Below are 27,174 nucleotides of genomic sequence, written 5' to 3' on the forward strand. Positions count from 1 at the left end.
ATGAAATTAGAACACTCCCTAACACCATACACAAGAATAAACTCAAAATGGATTAAAGACCTAAATGTAAGGCCAGACACTATAAAACTCTTAGAGGAAAACATAGGAAGAACACTCTTTGACATAAATCACAGCAAGATCTTTTTTGATCTACCTCCTAGAGAAATGAAAATAAAAACTAAACTAAACAAATGGGACCTAATGAAACTTAAAAGATTTTGCACAGCAAAGGCAAGTACAAGCAAGATGAAAAGACGACCCTCAGAATCGGAGGAAATATTTGCAAATGAATCAACAGATGAAGGATTAATCTCCAAAATATATAAACAGCTCATGCAGCTCAATATTAAAAAAACAAACAACCCAATCCAAAAATAAATATTTATTAAATAATTGAAATTAAATAGCTTTTTTGAACCAAGCATGATCTTACAAGTCAAAAAAATTAGATTCAGATCTAAGTTCTACCCATAACTAGTTTTTTGATCTTGGATGGGTCAGAGGCCCAGTCTTCTAATCCACAGTATGGAATATCAACTACCTCACAGCATTGTTATTTTCAGTATTAACAAGGTAATTCTTATTACGTGGCACAAAACAAGTCTTCAACAAACAGAAAACCCACTATAAACATCAACTGTGCTAGATACTCAAGAGAAACAACAGTGAAGTAAGAGCTGATCCCTACTCTTGAGGGGCTTAGAATCTTGTTGCCAATAAGACGTAGAAATGTACATAGATAAACAGTTATGTAAAAAAGAAAGTTTAAGAAAAGAGTACACAGACAGATGAAGGCGTTAAGAACAAAAACTGAGGTTTCCTGGAGAAGAAATTCTGCCTTAAGAGTCCAGCATGAATGTACAACAAGGTGACTAGAGTTAACAATGCTGTATTATATACTTGCAAGTTGCTAAGAGAGTAGATCTCAAATGTTCTCACCACAAAAAAAAAGGTAACTATTTTTGGTGATGAATGTGTTAATTACCCTTATTGTAGTAATCATTTCCCAATATGTAAGTATATCAAATCATCACTGTGTACACCTTAAACTTATACAATGTTTTAATTACATCTCGATAAAGCTGGGAAAAAAAAACAAAAAAAACCTTCAGCATGACTCCGGCTGAGTTTTCAATGCCTGCCCTACAAATTTCAAATTTGCCTGCCCCCACAACTGTGTGAGCCAATTCCTTAAAATAAACCTCCTATGTATGTATTTCCTCTTGGTTCTGTTACTCTGGAGAACACTGACCGATACAGTCATCAATGGAGAATTAATATCTTCAGTTGGTGTTACATTTCACAAAAAAGATTGGTTTGCTTTAAGAAAGTAAAATGAGTGCAGGGTTCCCAATAACGTGCTTTGTACTTTTTATTTGAGATGAATACGATTATCAGATTAAGGACACTTTAAATTTCCATCTTCCGACAACTCAGATTTCACACAGGGTGGGGAGAGAGTACAAAGATACAACTGGGGCTCAATTTAAAACCAGACTACCAGGTGAGGCCCAAGCTTGTTCCAGGAGGTTAGAGAAAAATGTTATGAAATGCATCCATAACACATCTAAACAAATATGATAGGAGCATAATTCATAAATGGAGTGATTCAAAGCTGGAGCTCAGGGAAAGGCTGACTTGCCAATATATACCAGTGATATCTTTGTGATATAGTTAAAATATATGGGCATCACCAGTATCCTTGCTAGTATTTTGTTAACTCAGATGACTTTTCTCAATTTAAAGCTTTTAAATATTACTTTCCCCCACAAATTCTTAATATATTTTAGATTTTGATTACTGACAAATTTTAATACAAAGAAAGTGTAAGGAATCATGCAAAAATTCTAAAAACTACTTTATGCTTCAAACACCTTAAATAAAATTTAAAATATCTCTTAAAAATTTTGCAAACTGCTAAGATATTTGATCGGTGGCAAAATAGCCCCTCTACTTCTAAAATTTTGCTCTAAGGAAAAAAAATTACAAAATGAAGACTTACCATTGATCTGCAGAATATAATTATTAAACCTAAATTAATAATTTCATGAATGTAGCAGATTATCCCCAAAACAGTCTTGATTAGATAGGTCAGACTTCACCTTTGTAGCTGAAGTCATATCCATTTTGCTGAGGATAGTTACTTTGCAAAACTATTTTATAAAAGAAGCAAATACAAGTGTATAGACAGATCCAGATAGAAGCTGTTAAGTAATATAAACATTTTCTTAGTAGCCTAATCTGACATTTCTCTTTTTTAACTTTGATTAATTTGTAACTACCACAAAGTATATACAAACATTCAAACACCTGACTGTGACAATCATACAAATAAAACATTTGCTTTTATCCTAAAATAGTTACATAGAATACAAAATTCAAATAAGAATTTCCTACTTTAGGACTTCTATGATGGCGCAGTGGTTAAGAATCCACCTGCCAATGCAGGGGACATGTGTTCGATCCCTGGTCCGGGAAGATCCCACATGCCGTCGAGCAACTAAGCCTGTGTGCCACAACTACTAAGCCCACATGCTGCAACTACTGAAGCCTGTGCACCTAGAGCCTGTGCTCTGCAACAAGAGAGGCCCATGCACCGCAACAAAGAGTAGCCCCTGCTCGCCGCAACTAGAGAAAGCCCGTGCACAGAAACGAAGACCCAACGCAGCCAAAAAAAAAAAAAAAAAGAATTTCTTACTTTAGACCATGAAAGATCAAGGAGATCAGCAGTATGTCCTTTATATTTGCAAAATGGCCGTTGTCGAAATGGTGCATTTTTATCATCTGGGTCTTCATCAGCTCCACTGCATACCTATTTAGACATGAAAACAAATGTTAAAACTAGAAAAACAAAAGCTTCATACTCTTCCCACCCCATTTGTTCTCTTATTTTATATGATGCCTGATTGAAATCGTGATCCACTAAAAGCTGACTCCCCTTTATGCTGAATCTACTACTTATTACTTCCTCACCTCCTTGTCTTAATAAACCAGGATCATCCCTGAAGACATCATGCTATCACAATCTTTCCCTCCCTAACAGAGCCCCTACTTTGTCCTTTTTTGAGCATCTCTTCCTTTAGGAGAGGTGGGAGCCAGCACCAGGGGGTGATCATGATTGGTCTAAGCTAATTAAGATGAGCTCACTCCGCTTTCCAGTGATGACTGGTTTAGGCATGGGCATATGTTATAATTTTCATCAAGCGACATGAGGGCAAGTACATCTGGGGGATGAGGTGATAGGGGAGGCTTCTAGAAAGATTTCCTCACTCTTAAAAAGGGGTATACTAAAGGGACCTTCCTCTTTCCTGCTTCTGAACATTGTTGTCTGCATGTGACACCTAAGACAGCAGTAGTCATCTTACTACCATGAGGGGACCAAGCCCAGGAGAACAACAGAGGAAGAACAGCAAAGCAAGAGGATGGAAGGACCTTGTGTTCCTGATGACACTACTGAGCTGCTGAATTAACCAACCCTAGAGCCGCCTTACCTCCAGACTGGCTTCCTCATTGTTAAGCCATTTTCAGTTGGATTTCTATTATTTGAAGTCAAAAGCATCCTGACAGGTAGAGGTAGGTAGAAAATAATGCCATACACGTGTGCCGTGCATTTAGTTTACAACATGCTTTTGTACTCATTATCTGAATGAATCCTAACAACCCTGTGAGGTAGGTATTACCATTATGAGGATGAAGAAATTAAGCAAAAAACCTGAGAATCAAAGAGGTCAAAATAACATATTAAAAGTCAAGCAGCCACCTGTAAACAGCAGAACCAAAGCAAAGGTACAAGTCATCTAACTGTAAGTCCAGAGGTTGTTCCTCAAATGTTTTAAGGGATGTCACTTGAGCAGAAATATGGAATGTTAGCTAAGCCTTGCATATTTAGGGAAGGGTAGGTAAGATGATGAGGATGGAGAAAAACGTATATGGAGATAAAGCAGGGGATTAGGGTAGAAAGGTACTTTGAGACCAGATCATAAAGAGCCTTGGATTTGTGGCTTAAAAATTCAGACATTCTAAGGTGATGGAGAGCCAACACAGGTTTCTGAAAAGCAAAAATAACACAATCTGACTGGGGCTTTAGAAAGAGAATGCTGGGCAATAATGTAAAAGATGGTTTGGAAAGAGAGTCGGGGCAGGAAAAGCAGTCAGTAAGTTTAAGTAAGAATAACGAGGGCTTAAATAGGACAGTGGCCATGGGGATAGATAAAAACTACCACTGCTATCTGTTAACAACTTTACAGTTTATAAAAACATCTTCACATTCACTGTGGAGGTAGACCAGCAACACAGATGCCCTGACCCTTTGCCAAACACTCCTAATCCTAAAATGATTACAGCTACTTCCCCTAATTTTACTGCTAGATTAGTGAGTACTGCTGGAAGACAAAACTAAACAGGCTTCTTTCCCTGTTACATAAAATTCAACTTTTTGTTTAATAATCATTTTCATTTTATTAACTACTCAGCATATTTCCCCTATCTGTGATCCCAGATCTTTTTTTTTCCTCCTTAATCATCCATTTTCTTTTCATTGTACTCTACATATTTTCAAAATACTTAAATAATGTATTTTTGATTATAAAGTAATATACATGCTCAGTATAGACAATTCAGAAAACATAGAAAGTAGAAAAACTAAAATTAAAACCACCTATAATCTGCTAAAATTTTGGCCATCTTCAATCTTTCATTTTTTAAAAACATAATTGAAATCACATTGTACACATGATTCAGTATCTTCCTTTTTATTTTACATGAGCACTTTCTGTATTTCACTCTTTGGAAACATTTACTAGCTGCATATGGATGCACCATAATTTAATCATTTCCAATTTGTTGGTAATTTAGACATTTCCAATTTTTTGCTAAATAGCAATTCAACAAACATCCTGGAGCATGAACTTTTATCCCTATTTTATTATTTGTTTATCCTAATAGAAGGGTCAAAGGCTTAAACCATAGACTTTTATAGTATCTTCTGTTGTTTGTCTTAATAAAATCAGGTAAATTTATTAAAGAAAATTTTAGAAATACAGAGAAGTATAAAGAGTCAAATAAAAAAATGAGCTAAAACCCTACCAGCTAGTGACAACTACTAGCTATAATTTAGTGTATTTCTTTAAAATTTTAAAATCTATATTTATAGATATTTTTAGTCAAGATTAGGATAATATTATATCTACTTTTTCATTCTGCTATTTTCACTTTACAATTTATTTAGAATATTTTAAATGTCATCAAGTAGCCTTTGAAAAGAATTTAAGGACTGCATAGTATTATACTGTATGGATTATACCATAGTTTTTATTTTCCAACTATTAAAAATTTAGTTTGTTTAAATTTTAGCTACTGTGAGAATATTAATATGAAAATCCTCTTAACATCTTCGGGCATACATGATCATTTCTTTATGATAGATTTTTAAAGGTAGAATTACCAAGTGAAATGTTATATATTTTATCTATATCTCTCTGGATATCTATATGTAGAGAGATATTTATATCTCTATGTAAATATAATGTATATATAAAACTTTATTATGAACATTTCAAATATACACAGAAGTAGACAGTATAATGAAACCCATGCATCCATCACCTGTTTTAATGATTATCAACATTTTATTCACCTTGTTTTTTCAATCCTCCCACTTTTATGTATTTGCTTATTTTTGCTGGAGCAGTTAAAGCAAAATCTAAACATCATTCATTTTATCAGTAAATATTCTATATGTATCTCTAACTAGTAATCTTTTAAATTTAACTACCATTACATTACCATACCTAAAAAAATACCATCTGTATCATCAAATATCAAATCCATATCCAAATATCCAGATTATCTAAAAATGTCATTTAAAGTTGGATTGCTTTGAAAACTTGTAAGCCTTTTGATATTTATTAACACTTACTATATACCAGATATGGTACGCTACTTGAAATACCGAAATAAATATTTCTTATCTGTTTATAATCTATTCTCAGTATTTAAAAGCCAGAATAAAATATGTCAGATTGTCATCCTCTGTTCAAAAACCCTCCATTGGCTTCTTTCTCAGAGCAAAAGCCAAAGTCCTTGCAGTGTCCTACATCTTATGACTGGCCCATCTACACCTCCGTGACTTCATTTTCTACTACTCATCTCCTTGCTCACTGGCTCCAGCTACCCAGGCCTCAGTGCTATTTCCTGAACATACCAGGACTCCTGCCTTATCAGTTTCACCTGCCTCCACCTGGAATGTTATTCTCCTCCAGATAGCCAGATGATCCCTCTCTCACCTCCTTCAGATTCTCCTCAAATGACTTCTCAGTGAAGCTTTGCTTGTCCACCATATTTAGCTCCTGTCACCCCGCTTTATCTGCTTTTTCTCCACGAAATTTATCACCTTCTAATATATTACAAAATTTACTTGTTTTGTTTCTCTGTCTCCCACCACTAGAATAAGCTTCATAACAATATATTTTTGTTTCTTCTGTTCACTACTATATCCCCAACTCTTAGAACAATGATAAGTACACAGTAGACACTCAATAAATATTTGTGGACTAAATGAAGACATAGTGCCAGACCTTCAGATGCCAACTAGCGGAGCATAATAGTTAAGAGCATAAGCTCTAAAGACAGATCAGAGCTGGGTTCTAATTCTCTTGCTGTATCTACCAACTGTGTGAAACTGGTGTGTTACTCAGTATCTCTAAGCATTTTCTTCATCTGTAAAATAGGGTTTCTTAATAGTACTTCACAACACTACCAGGGCTGTTGTGAGGTGAAGACATAAAATGTACTTAGCAAAGTACATGGCACATCGTAAGGGCTCATAAAATGTTAGCTGTTGTTACATAAATTGATATAGTATACAGTAAGTGCTTTTAACAGAACTATGGGCAAAGTACCATGGGAACAGTGAGGGAGCACATGAGTAAATTACTAGGTGAAGCAAGGAATGCTTCAGTGAGGGGACGAGTCTTAAATGAATTTGCCAGGCAAAGGGGAACTGCACATGTATTGTTAAGTACAGGCATCAACAAAGGGTCTGACATTTTTGTTGGGGCATGAACAACCAAGTGGCTCAGAACATAAGGTCTGAGAGAGGGAAGGGTGGGAAATAACAATGAGAGCTGAGGTCAGGCTGATCTCTGAAAGACTGAGTCATCTAAGGAATTTAGACTTAATTCTATAGGAAAAAAGAGAGCCAAAAGGAGTGCTTAAAACAGGAGAGTAACATGATGAGATTTGTTTTACAGAAAAGTAATTCTGCTGGCATAATTTTATCCATAATTCTGTGGATAAAAGACTGGAATCTGAGAGAACAGCTATAGTGGTCCAGGTAGGAGATAAAGGCCTGGATTGTAATAGTGGAAATGAAAGAAATGGCCAGATTCCAAAGACATTTCTGAGATCAAGCGGGCAGGATCTGGTAAATGAACAGACACTGAAGGGAGAGGAGAGAGTGAAAAGTGATCACAGTTTCTAACTCAGGAGATGGTATGGGTGCTAAATAATGAACTGATATCAAGTATGCATACCATCAAAAGAGTGGTTTTCTCAGGAAAATGATACTTAATTCTGTTTTGGGCATATATTATCAGGTTGGCCAGAAGGTTCATTTGCTTTTTTCCATAAGATGGCTCTAGTAGCACTTAATTGTCTTTAACTTCATTTGAAACAATTTTATTAGATTGTATGTGACAGCTGTCATATCAGCGTGCATTTAAAAAAAGACTTATCAAAATTGGTGAATTTTTGTGTAGCCATTTTAATATTGAAGGTGGAAGAAAAAAGTAACATTTTTGGCATATTATGTTTTATTATTTCAAGAAAGGTAAAAACACAACTGAAACGCCAAAAAGGATTTGTGCAGTGTATGGAGAAGGTGCTGTGACTGATCGAATGTGTCAAGAGTGGTTTGCAAAGTTTTGTGCTAGAGATTTCTCGCTGGTCGATGCTCCAAGGTTGGCTAGACCAGTTGAAGTTGATAGCGATCAAATCAAGACATTTATTGAGAACACTCAACGTTATACCACGCGGGAGATAGCTGACATACTCAAAATATCCAAATCAAGCGTTGAAAATCATTTGCACCAGTTTGATTATGTTCATCGCTTTGACGTTTGGGTTCCACGTAAGTTAAGCAGAAAAAAAACCTCTTGACAGTATTTCTGCATGCAATTCTCTAGTTAAACGTAATGAAAACGTTTTGTTTTTAAAACAAGTTGTGACAGGCGATGAAAAGTGGATACTGTACAATAATGTGGAATGGAAGAGATGGTGGGGCAAGTGAAATGAACCACCACCAACCACACTAAAGGCCAGTCTTCATCCAAACAAGGTGATATTGTGTATATGGTGGGATTGGAAGGGAGTCCTCTATTATGAGCTCCTTCTGGAAAACCAAACGATTAATTCCAACAAGTACTGCTCCCAATTAGACCAACTGAAAGCAGCACTCGACGAAAAGCGTCCAGAATTAGTCAACAGAAAACACATAATCTTCCATCAGGATAACGCAAGACTGTATGTTTCTTTGATGACCAAGCAAAAACTGTTACGGCTTGGCTGGGAAGTTCTGATTCATCCACCATATTCACCAGACATTGTGCCTTTGGATTTCCTTTTATTTAGGTCTTTACAAAATTCTGTTAAATTAAAAAATTTCAATTTCCTGGAAGACTGTAAAAGGCACCTGGAACAGTTCTTTGCTCAAAAAGATAAAAAGTTTTGGGAAGACAGAATTATGAAGTTGCCTGAAAAATGGCAGAAGGTAGTGGAACAAAAGGGTGAATACGTTGTTCAATAAAGTCCTTGGTAAAAATGAAAAGTGTCTTTTATTTTTACTTAAAAACTGAAGGCACTTTTTGGCCAGTGCAATATCATTGTTGATGTCTGTCTTCTCCCATGCATTGCTCATTGGTATGAATTATCCACTGCATCTTTATATTTTCAGTGCCTAACACACTGTAGATGTTTAAAAATTGCTTGTTGATTGAACCAAATCTAAATCAGTGCATATTTTTAATAAATACCGTATATGTACAATTTCATAAAAATTCCCTCTCATTCCCTTACAGTTAAGGCCTTTCATCCATTTTAGACTCTAATGATTTTGAAGGGGATCAGAATATGTCACCCCCAAATATGCCCCTTTGCCTAAGGATTATTTTGAGCTGAATGCAACTAAGAGGAAACAGACACAAGAAAAAGTCTCTGCCCTCCCCCTTTCTACCTGAAAGCAGAGCATAAAATGCCCTTTGTAAAGGTGTCTCCCCCTCACCTCTCCCTTACCAGGAAGGAGAGAATCAATCTTAACTGCCTAAACAGAACCTTACTAAATTACCCTTATCTTCCATTAGTTTCCCCCAGTAGATTTACCTTCCCACAATTTACCACCCCTAAAAGCCTAAACTTCTTTTTCTTTATCTTGTCACTTTTCCACAAATTTCTTGCTCTTTGTTAAAATGATATATAAGCGCCTAAGTCTAACAGCTTCTTTGGGTCTTCACTATTCCTCTAGGAAGGGCTCCATATGCATACGTAATAAACCGTTTCTCCTCTTAATCTGTCTTTTGTTAGGTTATTTCGTAGTTCCCAGCCACAGAACCTAAGAGGGTAGAGGAAATTTTTTTCCTCCCCTACAATCTACTCTCAAAAATTCTAAGCAGAAGTTAAATGCTGTAACACCCATATTGATATTCCACTAATCAGGTGTACCAAACAGATTTATCCAAGGAAAACATTAAGTTTTAGGTAGATAGCATATTTACGACTTCTAGTGTCAAGAAGAAATGTTACAAGTCTGTAGCATAATGGAGCAAACTAAATACGCTGCTCTTCCTTACATTTACTGAGCTACTTTTGGAAATCAATAGAAACAGAGGGCATAAGAGCCAGAATTCTAGGCTTGGCCTGACCAACGAGTAGGTGAGTGGTCTTGGGTGTGTCACTTTGTATGCCCAACTGTACAATAGGTACTTTTATGTATTCTATTTTTCATGGATGCTAAGAAGGCAAGAGTAAAAACATATCAAAAGATATATATATATATATATATATATATATATATATATATATATATAAGATATCACTATCATGAGAAAAAAGGAAAAAAGAACACACATATCAGGGAAATAAACTCCACTGTGCTTACTGTGCCTCACTGCAGCGAGTACTAGGTTAAAGACAAAGGCATATGAAACAGAGGCTTCTTTTAACTGTCCCCATATAGAATGACAGAAGTGAAAGGAACCCCAAAGTATCTTTTCCTGAAAACAATAGATATAAATGATACTCAACTACTCCAGAAAAAAGCCTCAGTACTCCAGGGGCTCAGTACTTTTTGGGTCAAAGAACTACTACACACATTTTTTTTTTTTTGTGGCCGCACCACGGGGCATGGGGGATCTCAGTTGCCCGACCAGGGATAGAAGCCATGCCCTCTGCGTTGGAAGCACGGAGTCTTAACCCACTGGACCTCCAGGGAAGTCCCTATGCTCCTAATTTAAAGGTCTTCTAATGGACATATATACACTACCAAACGTAAGGGAGATAGATAGTGGGAAGCAGCTGCAGAGCACAGGGAGATCAGCTCGGTGCTTTGTGACCGCCTGGAGGGGTGGGATGGGGAGGGTGGGAGGGAGGGAGATGCATGAGGGAAGGGATGTGGGAACAGATGTATATGTATGACTGATTCACTTTGTTATAAAGCAGAAACTAATAAAAAAAATAAAGGTCTTCTATTCAAACAAGATTGGGAGTTACTTAGGGTTTTGGGGGGGGGGCGAGGATGGAAGTAGTTAAGAATCTGTAAGTAGGATTGTTAAAATAAGCATAATATAAGATAGTACAAATAGTCTCTGTTTCTAATAGTAATCAAGGCCTGGAAACTTTATGGTAAATTAAACTAATAAAAGCAAATCCTTTTCCCCTAAAGCAAAGTGGTTAAAATTTTCACTGCTACATTAGTCAGTGAAGGCTTTATGGAGGAAGTGGGCCTTCGAGAATGGGCAAGTTTTAAGTAGAAAAAAAGGGAGACCGCAGGCATCCAGATAAGGGGAATAGGAATGAATGAAAGGCACAGAAGCAGGAATTCAACACTGATTTAGGTCTACCACAGTCAGGCATGGGGTTAGGTTCCAAGGATATTAAGATCTGTGAAGTACAGTTCTTTGCCTTAAATCAGCCCTGAGCCTAGCCAGAGGGACAAACTGCCAAGGAAGGCATGGTAAATAATATCAATGTCAAAGTACATATGATGTACTGTCAGAACACAAGTGAGGAACAACTCTGTCTGCTTGATTCAGGGAAAATAATAAGAGAAGATAAGATATTTGAGCTGAATCTTGAAGGATGAGTAGGGCTTTGCCCTGGAAGAAAAGGGGACAAGGAGGGAATTCCTGACAAAGCAAACAACATGAACAAAGACATGAAAGTGAAAGAGTGTTTAGGATACAGACCTATATCTGGCATGGCAAGTTAGGATGCACAGGTACTAGGGAATTAGAACTGAGTTAAAAAGGTAAGATGACGTAATATCAGGAAGAATGGTGACAAGGAGCCACCATAAGACTTTAAATCACAAAATGACACAGATTTGTATTTTTTTATTTTTATTTTTTGCTGTACGTGGGCCTCTCACTGTTGTGGCCTCTCCCGTTGTGGAGCACAGGCTCCGGACGCGCAGGCTCAGCGGCCATGGCTCACGGGCCCAGCCGCTCCGCGGCATGCGGGATCCTCCCGGACTGGGGCACGAACCCGTGTCCCCTGCATCGGCAGGTGGACTCTCAACCACTGCGCCACCAGGGAAGCCCCCAGATCTGTATTTTGACAAAAAAAAGGGGGAATCCCCTGGAGGTCCAGTGGTTAGGACTCCATGCTTTCACTGCAGGGGGCACAGGTTTGATCCCGCAAGCCATGTGGTGTAGCCAAAAAAAAAAAAAAAAAGCTGGTGGCAGTAGAGACCAGCGACAGAAAAACCAACTAGGAGGCTACAGCAAGCATTTAAATGAGTGTCAAAGACCTAGACGAGGTGAGTAATGAGGGGTCAGATTCCATGGGCATTTGTAGGAGGAGGTAGAGTGGATAGAATTTTTAACTAATTTGGTATGTGGGTAAGGAAGAAAAAGTAATAGAGTGTTTCTGAGTTAAAAAGGTAACTTATGGATGTTGATGCCATTAAAGAAGGCTCAAAACAGGAGAAGCAGGGCTGTGGGTAGATAATAATAAAACTATTTCCGTGAATGACCATTAATTTCTAGCCAGTTGCTCAAGCTGGACACCTGGGAATCATCCTAGGCTACTCACTTACTACCCCAGGTAGTCCAGTCATCAAGTCCTTCTTTTATATTTCTCAAATTCAGCTCCTCTTTATGGTTTCTAGACTCACTGCTATCATAATCTACCATAATTGAAGTACCCATTTCTCTCTGGGGTTGAGAGCCTCTTAAGTGGTTTCCCTGTCTCTAGCCAGGAGCCCCCATCCAATCTATCTTTTACACTGCTATGAGAATGCTCATTCCAAAACAAAAATCTGAACATTTTAATTCAGCTTCTGACCCAAACCCCTCAAAGCCCATCTTCCCCTAGTACCTTGAGGATAAAGTTCATATGTTTTGGTTTAACACAAAAAGCCACTGAAAATACCAATCCTGCCTACCTTTCCTACAACTCTCACACACGCACCCTTTGCTCCAGCCAGGCAGTACCTTTAACATGCCATGTCGTTTCAGCCTCCATGCCTTTGCACTTACTATTTGCTCTGATACGCCCCTTCCGTCCCTCACATAGTTGATTCCTCGTTCAAAGCCTCCAGGGAGCTTTTCCTGACACCCTGATTCATAAAGCTAACTTGTATACTTGTGTAGTATCTTCTATAGAGTATTACTATACTATACTATACTATACTACTATAATTGCAGATATATCTATTTCACTAGTTAGCAAGGTCCCTGAGGCCAGAAAATAAGTCTCATTTGATTCTGCAGAATCTAGCAGTGTCTGGCACATGTAACAGGCACTCAGAAAACATTTGTTGAGGGAGTTTAGTTTCAGACCTATTAATTGATGTGCTTAAAGAACGTGTAGGTGGAGAGAGCCTATATATATTATTATGTGAAAAGGGCAGCATGCACAATAAGATTTCATTGTTGTTTAAAAAACATAAAGCTATTGAAAGGAAACAAGAATTATGGAGCTAAAGCCAGTTCAGGATTGGAGGTAGCGAGTGAATATGTCAACTGAGAATAGCCAAAGGACAAAACCCAGAGAAACAGCAACATTTTAGGGGGTGGAAGAGGAAGAGACAGCAGGGATATAGGAAGAAAACAAGGAAAAACAGAACCATGGAAAGCTGAGAGGAGTATGTTTAGAGTAGGGAAAAATTAGTGTCAAATACTATAGAGCCAATGAAATCCCAGGAAAATACTGTTGAGCAGGTGGACATTTTAGGTTCTCTTTGTTTACATCACCCTTGCCTTGCTAAATATACAAGAAGCACAGGGACAGCTTACAATAATATTTTGCATTCCACTTTTTAGGTTTAAAACTAGTTATATTTAACCTTCCAGCTCTGAAACCAAATGAAAATCATTAAGATATTTTAAACTACCTGACACTGGGATAAAACATTTATTAAACCAAGAAGATGAAAAAATGAAAATATTTCAATATCTTTTTTCTTTCCTTAATTATCTTTAATTCAGGTGTCCGTTACTATTATTATTTTTTAAATATCTAACATGGATTTGAGGGGAGGGAATTTTTTAATTTAAGTTTACATTAGTATAGTACCTTGAGTAACATTAGTTACTGTCTGACACTCTTTAAACATCACAATTTTTCACTTACCAATTCTAATAGAAAAAAACTCTCATTTCTAATGCATCTCAATTTTAAATGTTTTCATGTACCTGTAATATCTGATAAACAATAAGGTACTTTATGGTAAAAAATCATAGTATGTAACAATAGTAACCATAAAATAATAAACATACCCCTGTATCTGTATCAGATTTTGATGAATTTAGACTTTCCTGAGAAGGTGATGGGGACACACGTCCTAAAACAACATAATAATTGTAAAAAGGCACGTATATATACAAGTGTACACACACACACACACACACACATCAATCAGAAATAATAATACAGTAACACCTAATTAAAAGTCATAGAATACATCATTCTGGAAAAATACATTTTTCTAAACAAGCGAAGTGTTAACTCTTAGGTACCAAAATATTTATTTTTATCATTTTTATATAAAATATTTATAAAATGGCTTAACCATTTCCCCAATTAAAAAAATACTGTCAAGTCCTCATCATTCATCGTGAAGACATTCTTGCCAATCGTAACAGTTAGGAAGATGAATACAGGGACAGGAAGGGTCTGGGCTGGGGTAAGTCTCAATGGCCACTGAAAATAGTCTTTCTGCTCCAGGCAGGGCAATAAATGTATAATAAACATAGTTTTACTTTTTGTCAACTCATCATCATCTTGAATTATGTATTATAACATACTGCAAACAACCCCAAGGGGCTACTAGAGTGTATGGGCCTCGCTGGCCAGTTTAGTGGCTCTCCCTAGATTTCTATGTTCCTCAAACTGCTGCTTCAACTACACTCTATACTCCTGCCCATACTACCTCTATTCTCCTTTCTCCCATCCCTTAACTTCTTGTGTTCAGCCTTGGATGACTGGGTGGTGAGGGGTTTGTGGAGAAAATGTACTGCAGTTAAATAATGACAATAATTACAAGAAAAGAATCCCATAAACTTAAAGCTCCTATTTACATCAATTTTACACACTTTGCTGATAATAGGATACAGAAATATCTTACATAGTTGTAATCGTTGCGTATACACATCATGTTCTGGGGTTTCTCTTTTCCATTTAACCTAGTTTCATATACCCTTTGATGTACTGACAAGTCACATTTACTTTCCATGGCTATGTTTCCTTAATCATTCTTTACTTACTGGATGTAAACATTATTCTCATTCTTTTTCTAGATTAATCAGATATTTCATTTTAACCTAAGATAGAACTGAAAGTTACCAGGGGAAACCAAATAACTTTGTTCTCAGTAGCTGATGAATTTAACTCTGAAGTACACCTAAAAAGAGATAAAGTCAAAAACTTTGTGGTAGCTTTTTTTACTGGGTTTAGATGCTTTTTGCTGTTGACTTCTGTTTTAAGTTTGCGGCTTTTATGGAAAGTAGTGCTTGCTGCAAATGATTGCCAGATAAGAGGGTATAATTATACCTAAAATGTAAAAATGCCAGATGTCTCCAGATTTTTTAAAACCCACCAATAAATGAAAAGTACCTTCAGTATTGTATTTCATCCGCATATTGTTGAAATAGTCGAAAGCATTTTTTAAAGCCCATATTCTTACTACATTGTCTTGTCCAGCTGAGGCAAGTAATCTGCCACAGTGAGAAAATTTCATGGTCCAAACAGCTCCCTGTGAAAACAAAGGAAGGTTCAAAGTTATTACTTTAAAAGTTGAGACACTGTTTTTAAGCCAAAGAAAAAAATTATGCCAAATTACACATACAGTAAATCCCCTACATATATGAACAAGTTCCATTCCGAGAGTGCGTTTGTAAAATGTCAGCCTAGGTACCCAACTAACACAATCAACCATACAGTACTGTACTGTAATAGGTTTATAATACTTTTCACACAAATAATACAAAAACAATAAACACAAAAAATAAAGAAAACACTTAAAATCTTACAGTACAGTACACCTTGAAAAGCATAGTACAGTACCAGCTACATCACAGCTACTTTTACGCCTGTTTCCGGACATCATGGGCTTGAAATAAAGATACTGTACTACTGTACTCTATACAGTACTGTACAGTAAAGTACACAAAAACACAACCACTTGTAGAGGATGCACACACGTGACAATGTACGCCAGACAGGTGAACTAACTTATGTGACTAGACATGTGAACGCACGTTTGCATCTTTGAAAGTTCGCAACTTCAAGGGTTGTATGTAGGGGACTTACTATACACTAAGATAATGCTCACATAACTAACACCACTTAAGGCCAATAGTCCAATGATGCTATAATACCACAAAAAGGGACTTTTAGAAGAGAGGGAAGACAGTTGCAGTTTGCATAATCTAAACTAACAACTTCAGGCTTCCCTGGTGGCACAGTGGTTAGGAATCCACCTGCCAATGCAAGGGACATGGGTTCGAGCCCTGGTCCAGGAGGACCCCGCATGCCACGGAGCAGCTAAGCCCGTGCACCACAACTACTGAGCCTGCACTCTAGAGCCGGTGAGCCACAACTACTGAAGCCTGTGTGCCTAGAGCCTGGGCACCGCAACAGGAGAAGCCACTGCAATGAGAAGCCCGTGCACTCAACGAAGAGTAGTCCCCGCTTGCTGCAACTGGAGAGGGCACATGCGCAGCAGCGAAGGCCGAATGCAGCCAAAAATAAAACAAAAAAATAAATAAATTTATAAAAAAATAAAAATTAACTACTTCAAGACCCAAAACCTTGTCCACATATTAATGGAAATGGGAGATCTAAGGTGGCCAGAAACGTTCATTGCAAAAGAACAAATCCTAGTCTGGGGTCTCAGTCTCCTAGCTGAACATGAGGGCGAGTGGGATAGGAGGGGGCACAGACCTCAGAATAGCAATAACAACTCCTGACCAGGGCTGAGGGAAGAATAAGGCCCAGCTTAGCAGTGACCCTCACAGCACTGGTCATTTAGAAGTGTTGGGATGGTGTGGTCTCATTCTATTTTCCTCCCCAGAAAAAAGGTTTTGCAGCATATGGCTAAAATTCCCAGATAGACAGTGCTAAAAACAGTGTGTGTGTGTGTGTGTGTGTGTGTGGGGGTGGGTGTGTGTGTGTGTGTGTGTGTGTGTGTGTGTGGGTGGAGGGGGGTCGGCAGGCATGGTAAAGAATGTGAACGCTTAAATTGGAAAGGCCAAATCCTATTACAATAAATATTGTTATAACCACTATTATAACACACATCTATGCAGGTCAAAAAGATCATCCAAGTTAGAGGTAACAGTTTATTTACTGGAATAGCATTCATTTCTACAAAATTCAAGTATGTTAAGAAACTTGTCATTTGGAGCCTACTGCAATGAGATTTACTTAAAACTGGAAATAATAGGGCTTCCCTGGTGGCGCAGTGGTTGAGAGTCCACCTGCCGATGCAGGGGACGCGGGTTCGTGCCCCAGTCCGGGAAGATCCCACATGCTGTGGAGCGGCTGGGCCCGTGAGCCATGGCCGCTGAGCCTGCGCGTCCGGAGCCTGTGCTCCGCAACGGGAGAGGCCACAACAGTGAGAGGCCCGCGTACCACAAAAAAAAAAAAAAAAAAAAACAAAAAAACTGGAAATAATGAAAAAGAATCAATACAGTACAAGGAAATTCATCAGATTCCTTAAGGAAGTTACTATAATCAATTGAAACTTTTTTTTTTTTTTTTTTGCAGTACGCGGGACTCTCACTGTTGTGCCTTCTCCCATTGCGGAGCACAGGCTCTGGACACGCAGGCTCAGCGGCCATGGCTCACGGGCCCAGCCGCTCTGCGGCATGTAGGATCTTCCTAGACTGGGGCACAAACCCGCGTCCCCTGCATCGGCAGGCGGACTCTCAACCACTGTGCCACCAGGGAAGCCCTCAATTGAAACTTTTTAAAAAATTTATTTTATTGAAGTATAGTTGATTTACAATGTTGTGTTAATTTCTGCTGTACAGCACAGTGATTCAGTTATACATATACATTCTTTTTCATATTCTTTCCCATTATAGTTTATCACAGGATATTGAATATAGTTCCCTGTGCTATACAACTCAAACGTTTTATGTGTAGATTATAAGCACCAAAGTAAATTCAAATCTGGCTGCCAACTGATATGTGTAAGCCAACTTTTAGATTTAAAATCTAAATAGATAAGTAGATTCCCTGATCAAAGACCAACAGTATCACTTACCCAGTTCTGAGTTTATTACTGCCTTCCCTGCGTTCCTAGCATTTTCAGAGGGTAACTGTAATGTATTTGTGAAATTTATATCTACTTTGGTACATTTTAACTCTGATAGACAACTTGTACCTCTACCTCTCTCCTTGTTCTAACTGTCACTTTACAAAATATATTGAGCTTCTGAAATATTTGTATAAATTATTTAAAATATACTAGGGAGCATTTTAAACATTGTTCAAAGTGACAGATCACCATTAACTGCTTTAAAGTTTGGTACCTTTCTCTGGTAAAAGAAAGTTTGCATAGCTTTCTTAATAATACAGGCCTAGAGTTTACTTATTCAATAAGTCACTTCTTGAACAATGATTCGAGACACTTTTCATTGCCTATTCATTAAATCATATTATTATCAATTCACTTTTCATGGCTCAGGCTAGTGAAATTATATACATAAGACATCAGCTTTATAGAAACCAAAGTATTTCTCTCAATGAAAACAGAATCAATCCTGAAAAATAAAAAAGGTTGCTTACCATATGTTCACCACTAAGATCTTGTACCACTTTGATCTGATCAAAATCATAAGGTCCTTTGAAGCCATGTGCTGCTTTGAATTTAACTGGTCTTGTGTATGGCATTCCTTCATCATCACTTGATGAAGGATCATCTTGATCAGTATGAAACACTGAATAGAAAAGCAATAGAAATCATCACTAGCTAATATAGATATTGCTACTGTCATATTTTCATATCTACTGCTTACCAAGAAAATTCATTAATTGGAAAAGCAAAATCTGTCTATTACTAAATAGCATGTTGGTTAGCAGCATGGAGTCTGGTACCAGATTGCCTGGGTCCAAATCCAGCTCTGCCATTTATTATCTGTGTGACTATGGGCAAGGTATTTGACCTTTCTGTGCCTCAGTTTTCTCACCTATAAAATGGGGATAATAATGGTACTTACCTCATAGAGTTTTTAAGAGGATTAAATGAGTTAACACAGGTGAAAGTGCTTGGAACAGTGTCTGGCACAGAATAAATACTATATAAGTGTTTATTAAATAAAACAAATGAGCACAATTATAACAAAGGCATAGGAAGTTAAGGGGTGGAAATTCTGAAAATTTACCTAATTTTGAGAATATTTATAAACACTAAATAGCCTTACAAAACGAATTTACAACTGATTACTGAACACTCAACTCTTCCAGGTTCCTAGTCACAAAGTATGTACAAATTCATGTTTAAGATGCATAAATTCATTTTTCTTCCCACTCATAAAATTGATAGTGAGAGTAACATGATTTATTGAAATGCTAAGATATTAGCTATTAAGGTTTATTACTTTCAATAAAATAGAATGCTTCTTACAAACTACAGGCTAAATTTAAATGATTACAAATCAATTAAGTATTCAGTTGAAATGTTCTATTTCACTTACCTTCGTCTCTAACACTTTTAACTTTATTTACAGCACGTTCGCCGTATTCCTCAGCAAGGTGCTTTGCTCTCTTTACTGATTTTCCTAGGAACTTCTTTAGTTGAGTCCTTAACAAAAATACCAAAAAAAAAAACCCAAAAAACCCAACCCAAATTACTTCTTATTAACTCAACTAATTGTAAAAGTTCAACAATTCACAGATAATCTCATGAGCTGTGACTGGTAAAGTGTATCATTTTGAAATAACTCCTTTTTTATATACATAGTAGGTCTTTGAGTTCCCAAATCCCTTGTTCTATGGAATCAATATACTCAAATCAATATGGCTACAAAGGAAATATAGGCAGTTCCCCCCAATGTACAGTATCATATCCTCTAGAGCACTAGTTTTCAGTGGTGGATAATAATCACTTGGTGGGAATGGAGTGGGAGGGGAGTGTTTTAAAGTGCAGATACCTGGGCCCCATCCCCAGACCATGTGATTTAGAGGGTCTGGGGGTGAGGCCATGAATCTGCAAGAGAATTGCTTTGAGAAGACTGCTCTAGGGAGTCATGCTTAAGAACATATTTTACCAATACAAAGAAACTGTAAAGAGGTATTTACTTATAAAATAAAATGCTTTGGTAGCCTAAGATGCCCCTTGTCCCTTCCCTTTCCATTTGGGTATTAGCATGCAATATAGTTAGGCTGAGTTTTCCAGTAGGTATTCCCAAACACAATGTAATGCAAGTATGCATCTCAGGCTTCCATAAATAGGACTTATTTATTGCTTTTTCAATTATCTAAGTCTCAAATTTCATATATTAAAATTATAAAAAACAAAGCACCACACATGATATTTAAAACCGAACAAAATTTACAAACCAGGGGTAAATTTTTTACCAATTCACGGGAGCTCATGAAATTTAGGATAGTATTAGAAAAAGTTGCCAAGCATATATACAAAGATGTTCACTGCAATATTGTTTAGAATAGATAAAAAGTAGAGATAAACTGAATTGTCATTAACAGAGGAATGGATAAATAAGTTATGGTATATCCTTACAATGGAACGCAGTAAAATAAATGAGACTAACCTCAGTTCTTTTTTTAAAAAATTATTTATTTATTTATTTATTTATTTTTGGCTGTTTTGGTTCTTCGTTGCTGGGCGCGGCTTTCTCTAGTTGCGGCGAGCGGGGTCTCCTCTTTGTTGCGGTGCACAGGCTTCTCATTGTGGTGGTTTATCTTGTTGTGGAGCACGGGTTCTAGGCGTGCGGGTTTCAGTAGTTGTGACACGTGGGCTCAGTAGTTGTGGCTCGCGGGCTCTAGAGTGCAGGCTCAGTCGTTGTGGCGCACGGGCTTAGTTGCTCCGCGGCATGTGGGATCTTCCCAGACCAGGGCTCGAACCCATGTCCCCTGCATTGGCAGGCGGATTCTTAACCACTGTGCCACCAGGGAAGCCCTAACCTCAGTTCTTGAAATGTACCAAGGTTTTAGTCACCTCAAGGCCTTTGAATGGGTGGTTATTTCTGTCTGGAACACTTCTGCCTTGGCTAATTTCTACTCACCTTTTAGGTCTCAGAACAAATAGCTCTCTTTTAAAAAAGCCCTCCTTGACTCTTTAGAACACATTTTCCTGTTATACACTCCCATAGCACCCCATATATTCTTTTATAGTAATTACTACAAACATAGTTAGATTTACCTGTGTAATTACATGTTTAGTGTCTGTTTCTCTTATTTAACTGGAAGCTCTGTGAGGGCAGAGGCTACAATTGTCTTCCTAACTATTTTATCTGCAGCACCAAACTCCCATGTCTAACTGAAAGACTATACAATATGTTACAACTGGTACTGATATGAAGAAATGTCCATTACATAATAGGTATTTTTTTAAAAAAGTCAATAAACTATAGACACAGTATAACTTCACTTTTGTGAGAAAAAAATTCTATGGTGGGGACTTCCCTGGTGGCACAGTGGTTAAGAATCCACGTGCCAATGCAGGGGACACGGGTTTGATCCCTGGTCCGCGAAGATCCCACATGCCATGGAGCAACTAAGCCCATGCGCCACAACGACTGAGCCTGCACTCTAGAGCCCACGAGCCACAACTACTGAGCCCGCGTGCCACAACTAGTAAAGTCCACGCGCCTAGAGCCTGTGCTCCGCAACAAGAGAAGCCACCGCAATGAGAAGCCCATGCACGGCAAAGAAGAGTAGCCCCCGCTCGCCGCAACTAGAGAAAGCCTGCGCACAGCAATGAAGACCCAATGCAGCCCAAAATAAGTAAGTTAAAAAAAAATCTATGGTGAACATACCTAAAGATTATTTCTGGGGGTGAGAGTATGAGAGACTTTCATTTTCTTTTTTACCCATTTCTGTATTACTTTTGATAATCATAAAACACAGATGATAAACCTTTTTCTTTTGGCCACACCACGCAGCTTGTGGGATCTTAGTTCCCTAACCAGGGATCGAACCTGGGCCCTCGGCAGTGAAAGTGTGGAGTGCTAACCACTGGACCGCCAGGGAATTCCCAGGTAAACCTTTTTTTTGAGGTATAGTTGATTTATAATATTATATTAGTTTCAGGTGTATAATGTAGTGATTCAAACTTTTTATAGATTATACTCCACCTACGGTCAATTAATCTATGACAAAGGAGGCAAGAATATACACTGGAGAAACGACAGTCTCTTCAATAAGTGGTGCTGGGAAAACTGGACAGCTACATGTAAAAGAATGAAATTAGAACATTTTCTAACACCATACACAAAAATAAACTCAGAATGGATTAAAGACCTCAATGTAAGACCAGATACTACAAAACTCTTAGAGGAAAACATAGGCAGAACACTCTGACATAAATCGCAGCAAGATCTTTTTGGATCCACCTCCTGCAGTAATGAAAATAAAAACAAAAATAAACAAATGGGACCCAATTAAACTTAAAAGCTTTTGCACAGCAAAGGAAACCATAAACAAAGAAAGCCCACAGAATGGGAGAAAATATTTGCAAACAAAGTGACCGACAAGGGATTCATTTCCAGAATATACAAAACAGCTCATGCAGCTCAATATCAAAAAAACCAAACAACCCAATCAAAAAATGGGCAGAAGATCTAAATAGACATTTCTCCAAAGAAGACATATAGATGGCCAAAAAGCACTCGAAAAGATGCTCAACATCACTAATTATTAGAGAAATACAAATCAAAACTACAATGAGGTATCACCTCACACCAGTCAGAATGGCCATCATCAGAAAGTCTACAAACAATAAATGCTGGAGAGGGTGTGGAAAAAAGGGAACCCTCCTGCACTGTTGGTGGGAATGTAAATTGGTACAGCCACTATGGACAACAGTATGGAGGTTCCTTAAAAAACTAAAAGAACTACCATATGATCCAGCAATCCCACTTCTCTGGGCATACATCTGGAGAAAACCATACTTTGAAAAGATACATGCACCCCAATGTTCATACCAGCACTACTCACAATAGCCAAGACACGGAAGCAACCTAAATGTCCATCAACAGAGGAATGGATAAAGAAGATGTGGTACATATATACAATGGAATATTACTCAGTCATAAAAAAGGAATGAAATACTGCCATTTGCAGCGACATGGATGGACCTAGAGGTTATCATACTAAGTGAAGTAAGTCAGACAGGGAAAGACAAATATCACATGATATCACTTACATGTGGAATCTAAAAACAAGGATACAAATGAACTTATTTACAAAAGAGAAACATACTCACAGACTTCGAAAACAAACCTATGGTTACCAAAGGGGAAAGGTGGTCGCGGGGAGGGATAAATTAGGAGTTTGGCATTATCATATACACACTACTATATATAAAATAGAGAATCAACAAGGACCTACTGTGTAGCACAGGGAACTCTACTCAATATTGAGTAATAACCTATATGGGAAAAGAATCTGAAAAAGAATGGATATATGTATAACTGAATCACTTTGCTGTACACCTGTAAAACTAACATGCTATTGTAAATCAACTATACTCCAATATAAAATAAAAATTAAATTAAAGTTATTATAAAATAGTTGCTATATTCCCTATGCTGTACAATATATCCTTGTAGCTTATTTATTTTACACATTGTAGTTTGTACCTCTTAATTCCTTACCCCTATCTTGCCTCTCCCCCCTTCCCTCTCCCCACTGGTAACCATTAATTTGTTCTCTATATCTGTGCTACAGAGATTAAATACAGATATAGAGATTAAAAACAGATAAACCATTTTTAAAATCACAATAAGGTCTCTGCTACCTATAACTCTGAAGTTATATTTTCTGGTTAACTATAGGGTTAGTACTACTTTAAGCAAGAAAACAGATATTTTAATCATTTTGGATGAGAACATTTCTAAAATACATACTTTTGTGCCTTCTTTAATGGCACTTAATGCTCGATAAGTTTCTTTCTTTAATAAATAGGGTCAGTTACCATCTTTACTATTCTTTAATACATTCAAGGCTTTTCAAATAGTTTGCAAGTGAGCCATAATATTGGTTTCCCTCTCAGCCTTCAAGGCAACAGGGTAGGGCCCAGAGAAACCAGAACCCTGGGCCAGTCTCTTTTGGCTATCAGCTGCCTCATCAGTTTGCCCACCCCAGGGTTCAGTGCAAATAATACCATGTTCTGTATGTCACAACATGAGAAGAAGTTGAAAGCACTGCCATGTGAAATGGTTGTGCAATGTGTGAGTCCTTTTTTATCATTTTCCTGATTCCTCTCTTGCAATCAGAGTATTATCTGACATTCTTATGTGCTGATTTACATGTCAGTTTGCTGCTTCTATTTTGCTCTGAGATCAGATACCAGATGACCAGATTTTTAGAAATTATGTAAGAAGTAAGTATAAAGGCTTTGAATAAACCTGAGGAGCTTTTCTTTTAAAAAAATAATGAGCTTTAGTTCATGGAGCAAGTGACATCTTTCCTGGATGTCTGTATGTCTCCTGAATAATTCTAATTCTCCGGTTCCCGATAGTTGCCATTGCTAGAAGGCCGAGGTCCAAATAGCTAAGGTGTTATCATATACCTCCACTGTGGGCATACCTGCTCTAAAAAATCTCAATGCTTTCTTTGCTATACTTGCCACACTAGGAAAAGATCAGACGAGTGGAGAACTCATTTTAGGCCTTAGACTGAATTATTGCCAATTAAGTGACTTGTGTATAATCAAGCAAAACATACATGTCCGCTACTGTGCTAGATTTTTATAGGGGAAAAAGAAGAATGGTGTGATCAAAATCCTTTTGCAACATATGGTCTAGTTGTTTAACATGTATTTATCTTATTTTTTAAAATCAGAAAACAGTTTAAGATAATATAAAATATAACAGCAAATGTAAGTTATGTAGACAATAGGTGTCATTGAAATTGAGAACAGGAAAAACTTTACTATGTACTGGAGTAGTCAGGAAGAATCTCACGTAGTTGGGTTTAGAAGGACAAATAGAATTTGGAGAGATGAGAAATGGAAAAAAACAACTTCAAGGACAATCATGTTCTTCTACCAGCACTTCTGGCGCCTACCATCAGAAAAATACAAGCATGATGCAAAATGTATTGATCATTTACTGTAATGTCAGATGCTATAAAAATGACCAAGAAAGCCTCAAGGAACTCATAATCCATTGCCCGAGGGCAGGGAGTGGTAGTGGCGGATGGACATATAAACTGGACAGAGTATAGATTTAAAATATGGCAGCTCTCATATATATATATATATATATATATATATATATATATATATATTTTTTTTTGCTTATTATCACTTAGAATTTTTATTTCATCCTATTGAAAGAATTCTTGATTTAATTAAACATATAGATATTTAATATCACATATTCACATCATACCTATATAAAAGGATAAATATACATGAAATAAATTGGTTATGTATTCATAAAACTTCTTTGCATATTTACAATTCAACTTTTCTGAATCTCTTTTCAAATTAGAGTCATTGGCATTCATGTTTTTTCCCATAAAATAATGTCCTCTGGGCCATCAAGAAAGTCAGTGATGCAGCATTTCTTTAAAATGTGTACCACTATTACCTACATTCTGTGAGTTTTGATGCTGGCACTTCCTTGATCTTACCAGAAGTTTTCAACAGAATATATATATTTTTAAATAAAAGTCTAAAATGAAGAAAAGGGATGTATTGTAACTCACGTTTTCTGTTTTAACCTTCCACCATCAGTATCTGTTTGCTGAGACTGTAACTTCTCTTCATCATCTGACTGTGCTGCGTCATTACTACAAGAAGAAGTAGTCATTTTATAAGAAGCCATTTCCCCTACACTTCTCAAAAATCTCTGTGTGTACTTAGTATACAATTAGCTAATCAGTGTAAGAAAAAAATGTTAACATGCTTTATATAAGTTTAATTTAAATGATGACCCTGAGAATTTAAAGACTTGAAAGATCATAGAGTAGAATCTTTAAGCAAGGTGCAATGTACAAAATGCAAACGAATGCAATTTAGGAATTTATGAAAACCTAACACAAACAAGGCTTTTTGCTGGGCAAAACATGCTGCACAGAAATGACACATTAACTTATAAATATCTCCCTCCTTACTTACCAGGCACATCATGTGAAAGCTTTGCTTTCACAGAAATTACTTCTTAGTTCTACATACATCTCACAGTAAAGTCAATCACCTCACTCTAAAGACACTTTCTGACCCTAAAAAGACAATACAATTATTTATAAAATTTCTGATCCTTAAAGCAAGGTTTCAGAAGACCAGGTGTTTATCCCACATGGCTTTTTAGCTTCATGTGTTCTAATATTGTCTCTAGTATAATATTGGGTTGGCTGAAAAGTTTGTTCGGGTTTTCTGTAAGATGTCATAGCAAAACCCAAACAAACTTTTTGGCCAACCCAATATAAATCATTTTAAAAGAAGACAAACTAAATACTATGAGATTTAAGATATATATATTTTTTTTCCCCAAGTAATTGTACAATCTTGAAGAACAAAGCTGAATAAAGAAAATGTCACACACACACACACACACACACACTCACAGAAGAATATTATTCAGCCATAAAAAGGAAGGAAATCCAGCCATTTGTGACAACATGGATGGACCTTGGGAGCATTAAGCTAAATGAAATAAATCAGACAGAGAAAGACAAATACTTTATGATATCACTTATATGTGGAATCTTAAAAAAAAAGCTCATTTTAAAAAAGAGAGAGAAAAAAGTTTAAGAATACATACATTAACTCTAATTTTAATTCTAACTTTAAAAAAAAGAAGACTGAATGAAACCAAATTAGGGACTCTCATAGTTCATAAACAGAGAACTTTTCACCACTCTGAATGAAATACTACAAATGATAAGTAATAACATTAGGCCATACCTTACATATTCCTTAGTCCTTCTCATGATGTGTAGAGTGAGAGGATTAATACCTGTTGGCAGTTTCTCTTCTGCAAGACTCAAAGGTATTTCTTCTCCAGTATCCAGATTCTTAATCATTACACTGGCTAAAATTTCCTGAAGTGAAAAATAACACCGAGAGTACCTATAATTTAATTATCTTTTTGAATCTACAAAATCCTCAAAAATTCAAGCTAAGAACTTTCTAGATACATTCAGTACAATGTACAATAATTTTTTTAACATTTTTAGTGAGATACAATTTCCACACCACAAAATGCACTCATTTAAAGCATATAATTCAATGGTTCTGAGTACATTCACAGAGTCGTGCAA

General features: G+C 37.0%; 1 protein-coding gene across 1 annotated transcript in view; it reads right to left on the reverse strand.

Annotated features, from left to right (window-relative positions):
* WDR44 (WD repeat domain 44) overlaps window positions 1–27,174 on the reverse strand; it is an 84,205-nt gene that overhangs the window by 19,164 nt on the left and 37,867 nt on the right. Inside the window, exons 7-13 of the mRNA XM_060087361.1 lie at window positions 26,819–26,955; window positions 25,618–25,701; window positions 19,416–19,522; window positions 18,508–18,659; window positions 15,328–15,466; window positions 13,992–14,056; window positions 2,699–2,812 (exon numbers count right to left, since the gene is read on the reverse strand). Of these exons, the coding sequence (XP_059943344.1) occupies window positions 2,699–2,812; window positions 13,992–14,056; window positions 15,328–15,466; window positions 18,508–18,659; window positions 19,416–19,522; window positions 25,618–25,701; window positions 26,819–26,955 (798 nt within the window). The remainder of the gene's footprint in view (window positions 1–2,698; window positions 2,813–13,991; window positions 14,057–15,327; window positions 15,467–18,507; window positions 18,660–19,415; window positions 19,523–25,617; window positions 25,702–26,818; window positions 26,956–27,174) is intronic.

Source organism: Mesoplodon densirostris, chromosome X, assembly GCF_025265405.1.
Source record: "Mesoplodon densirostris isolate mMesDen1 chromosome X, mMesDen1 primary haplotype, whole genome shotgun sequence".
In the NCBI taxonomy this organism is placed as follows: domain Eukaryota; kingdom Metazoa; phylum Chordata; class Mammalia; order Artiodactyla; family Ziphiidae; genus Mesoplodon; species Mesoplodon densirostris.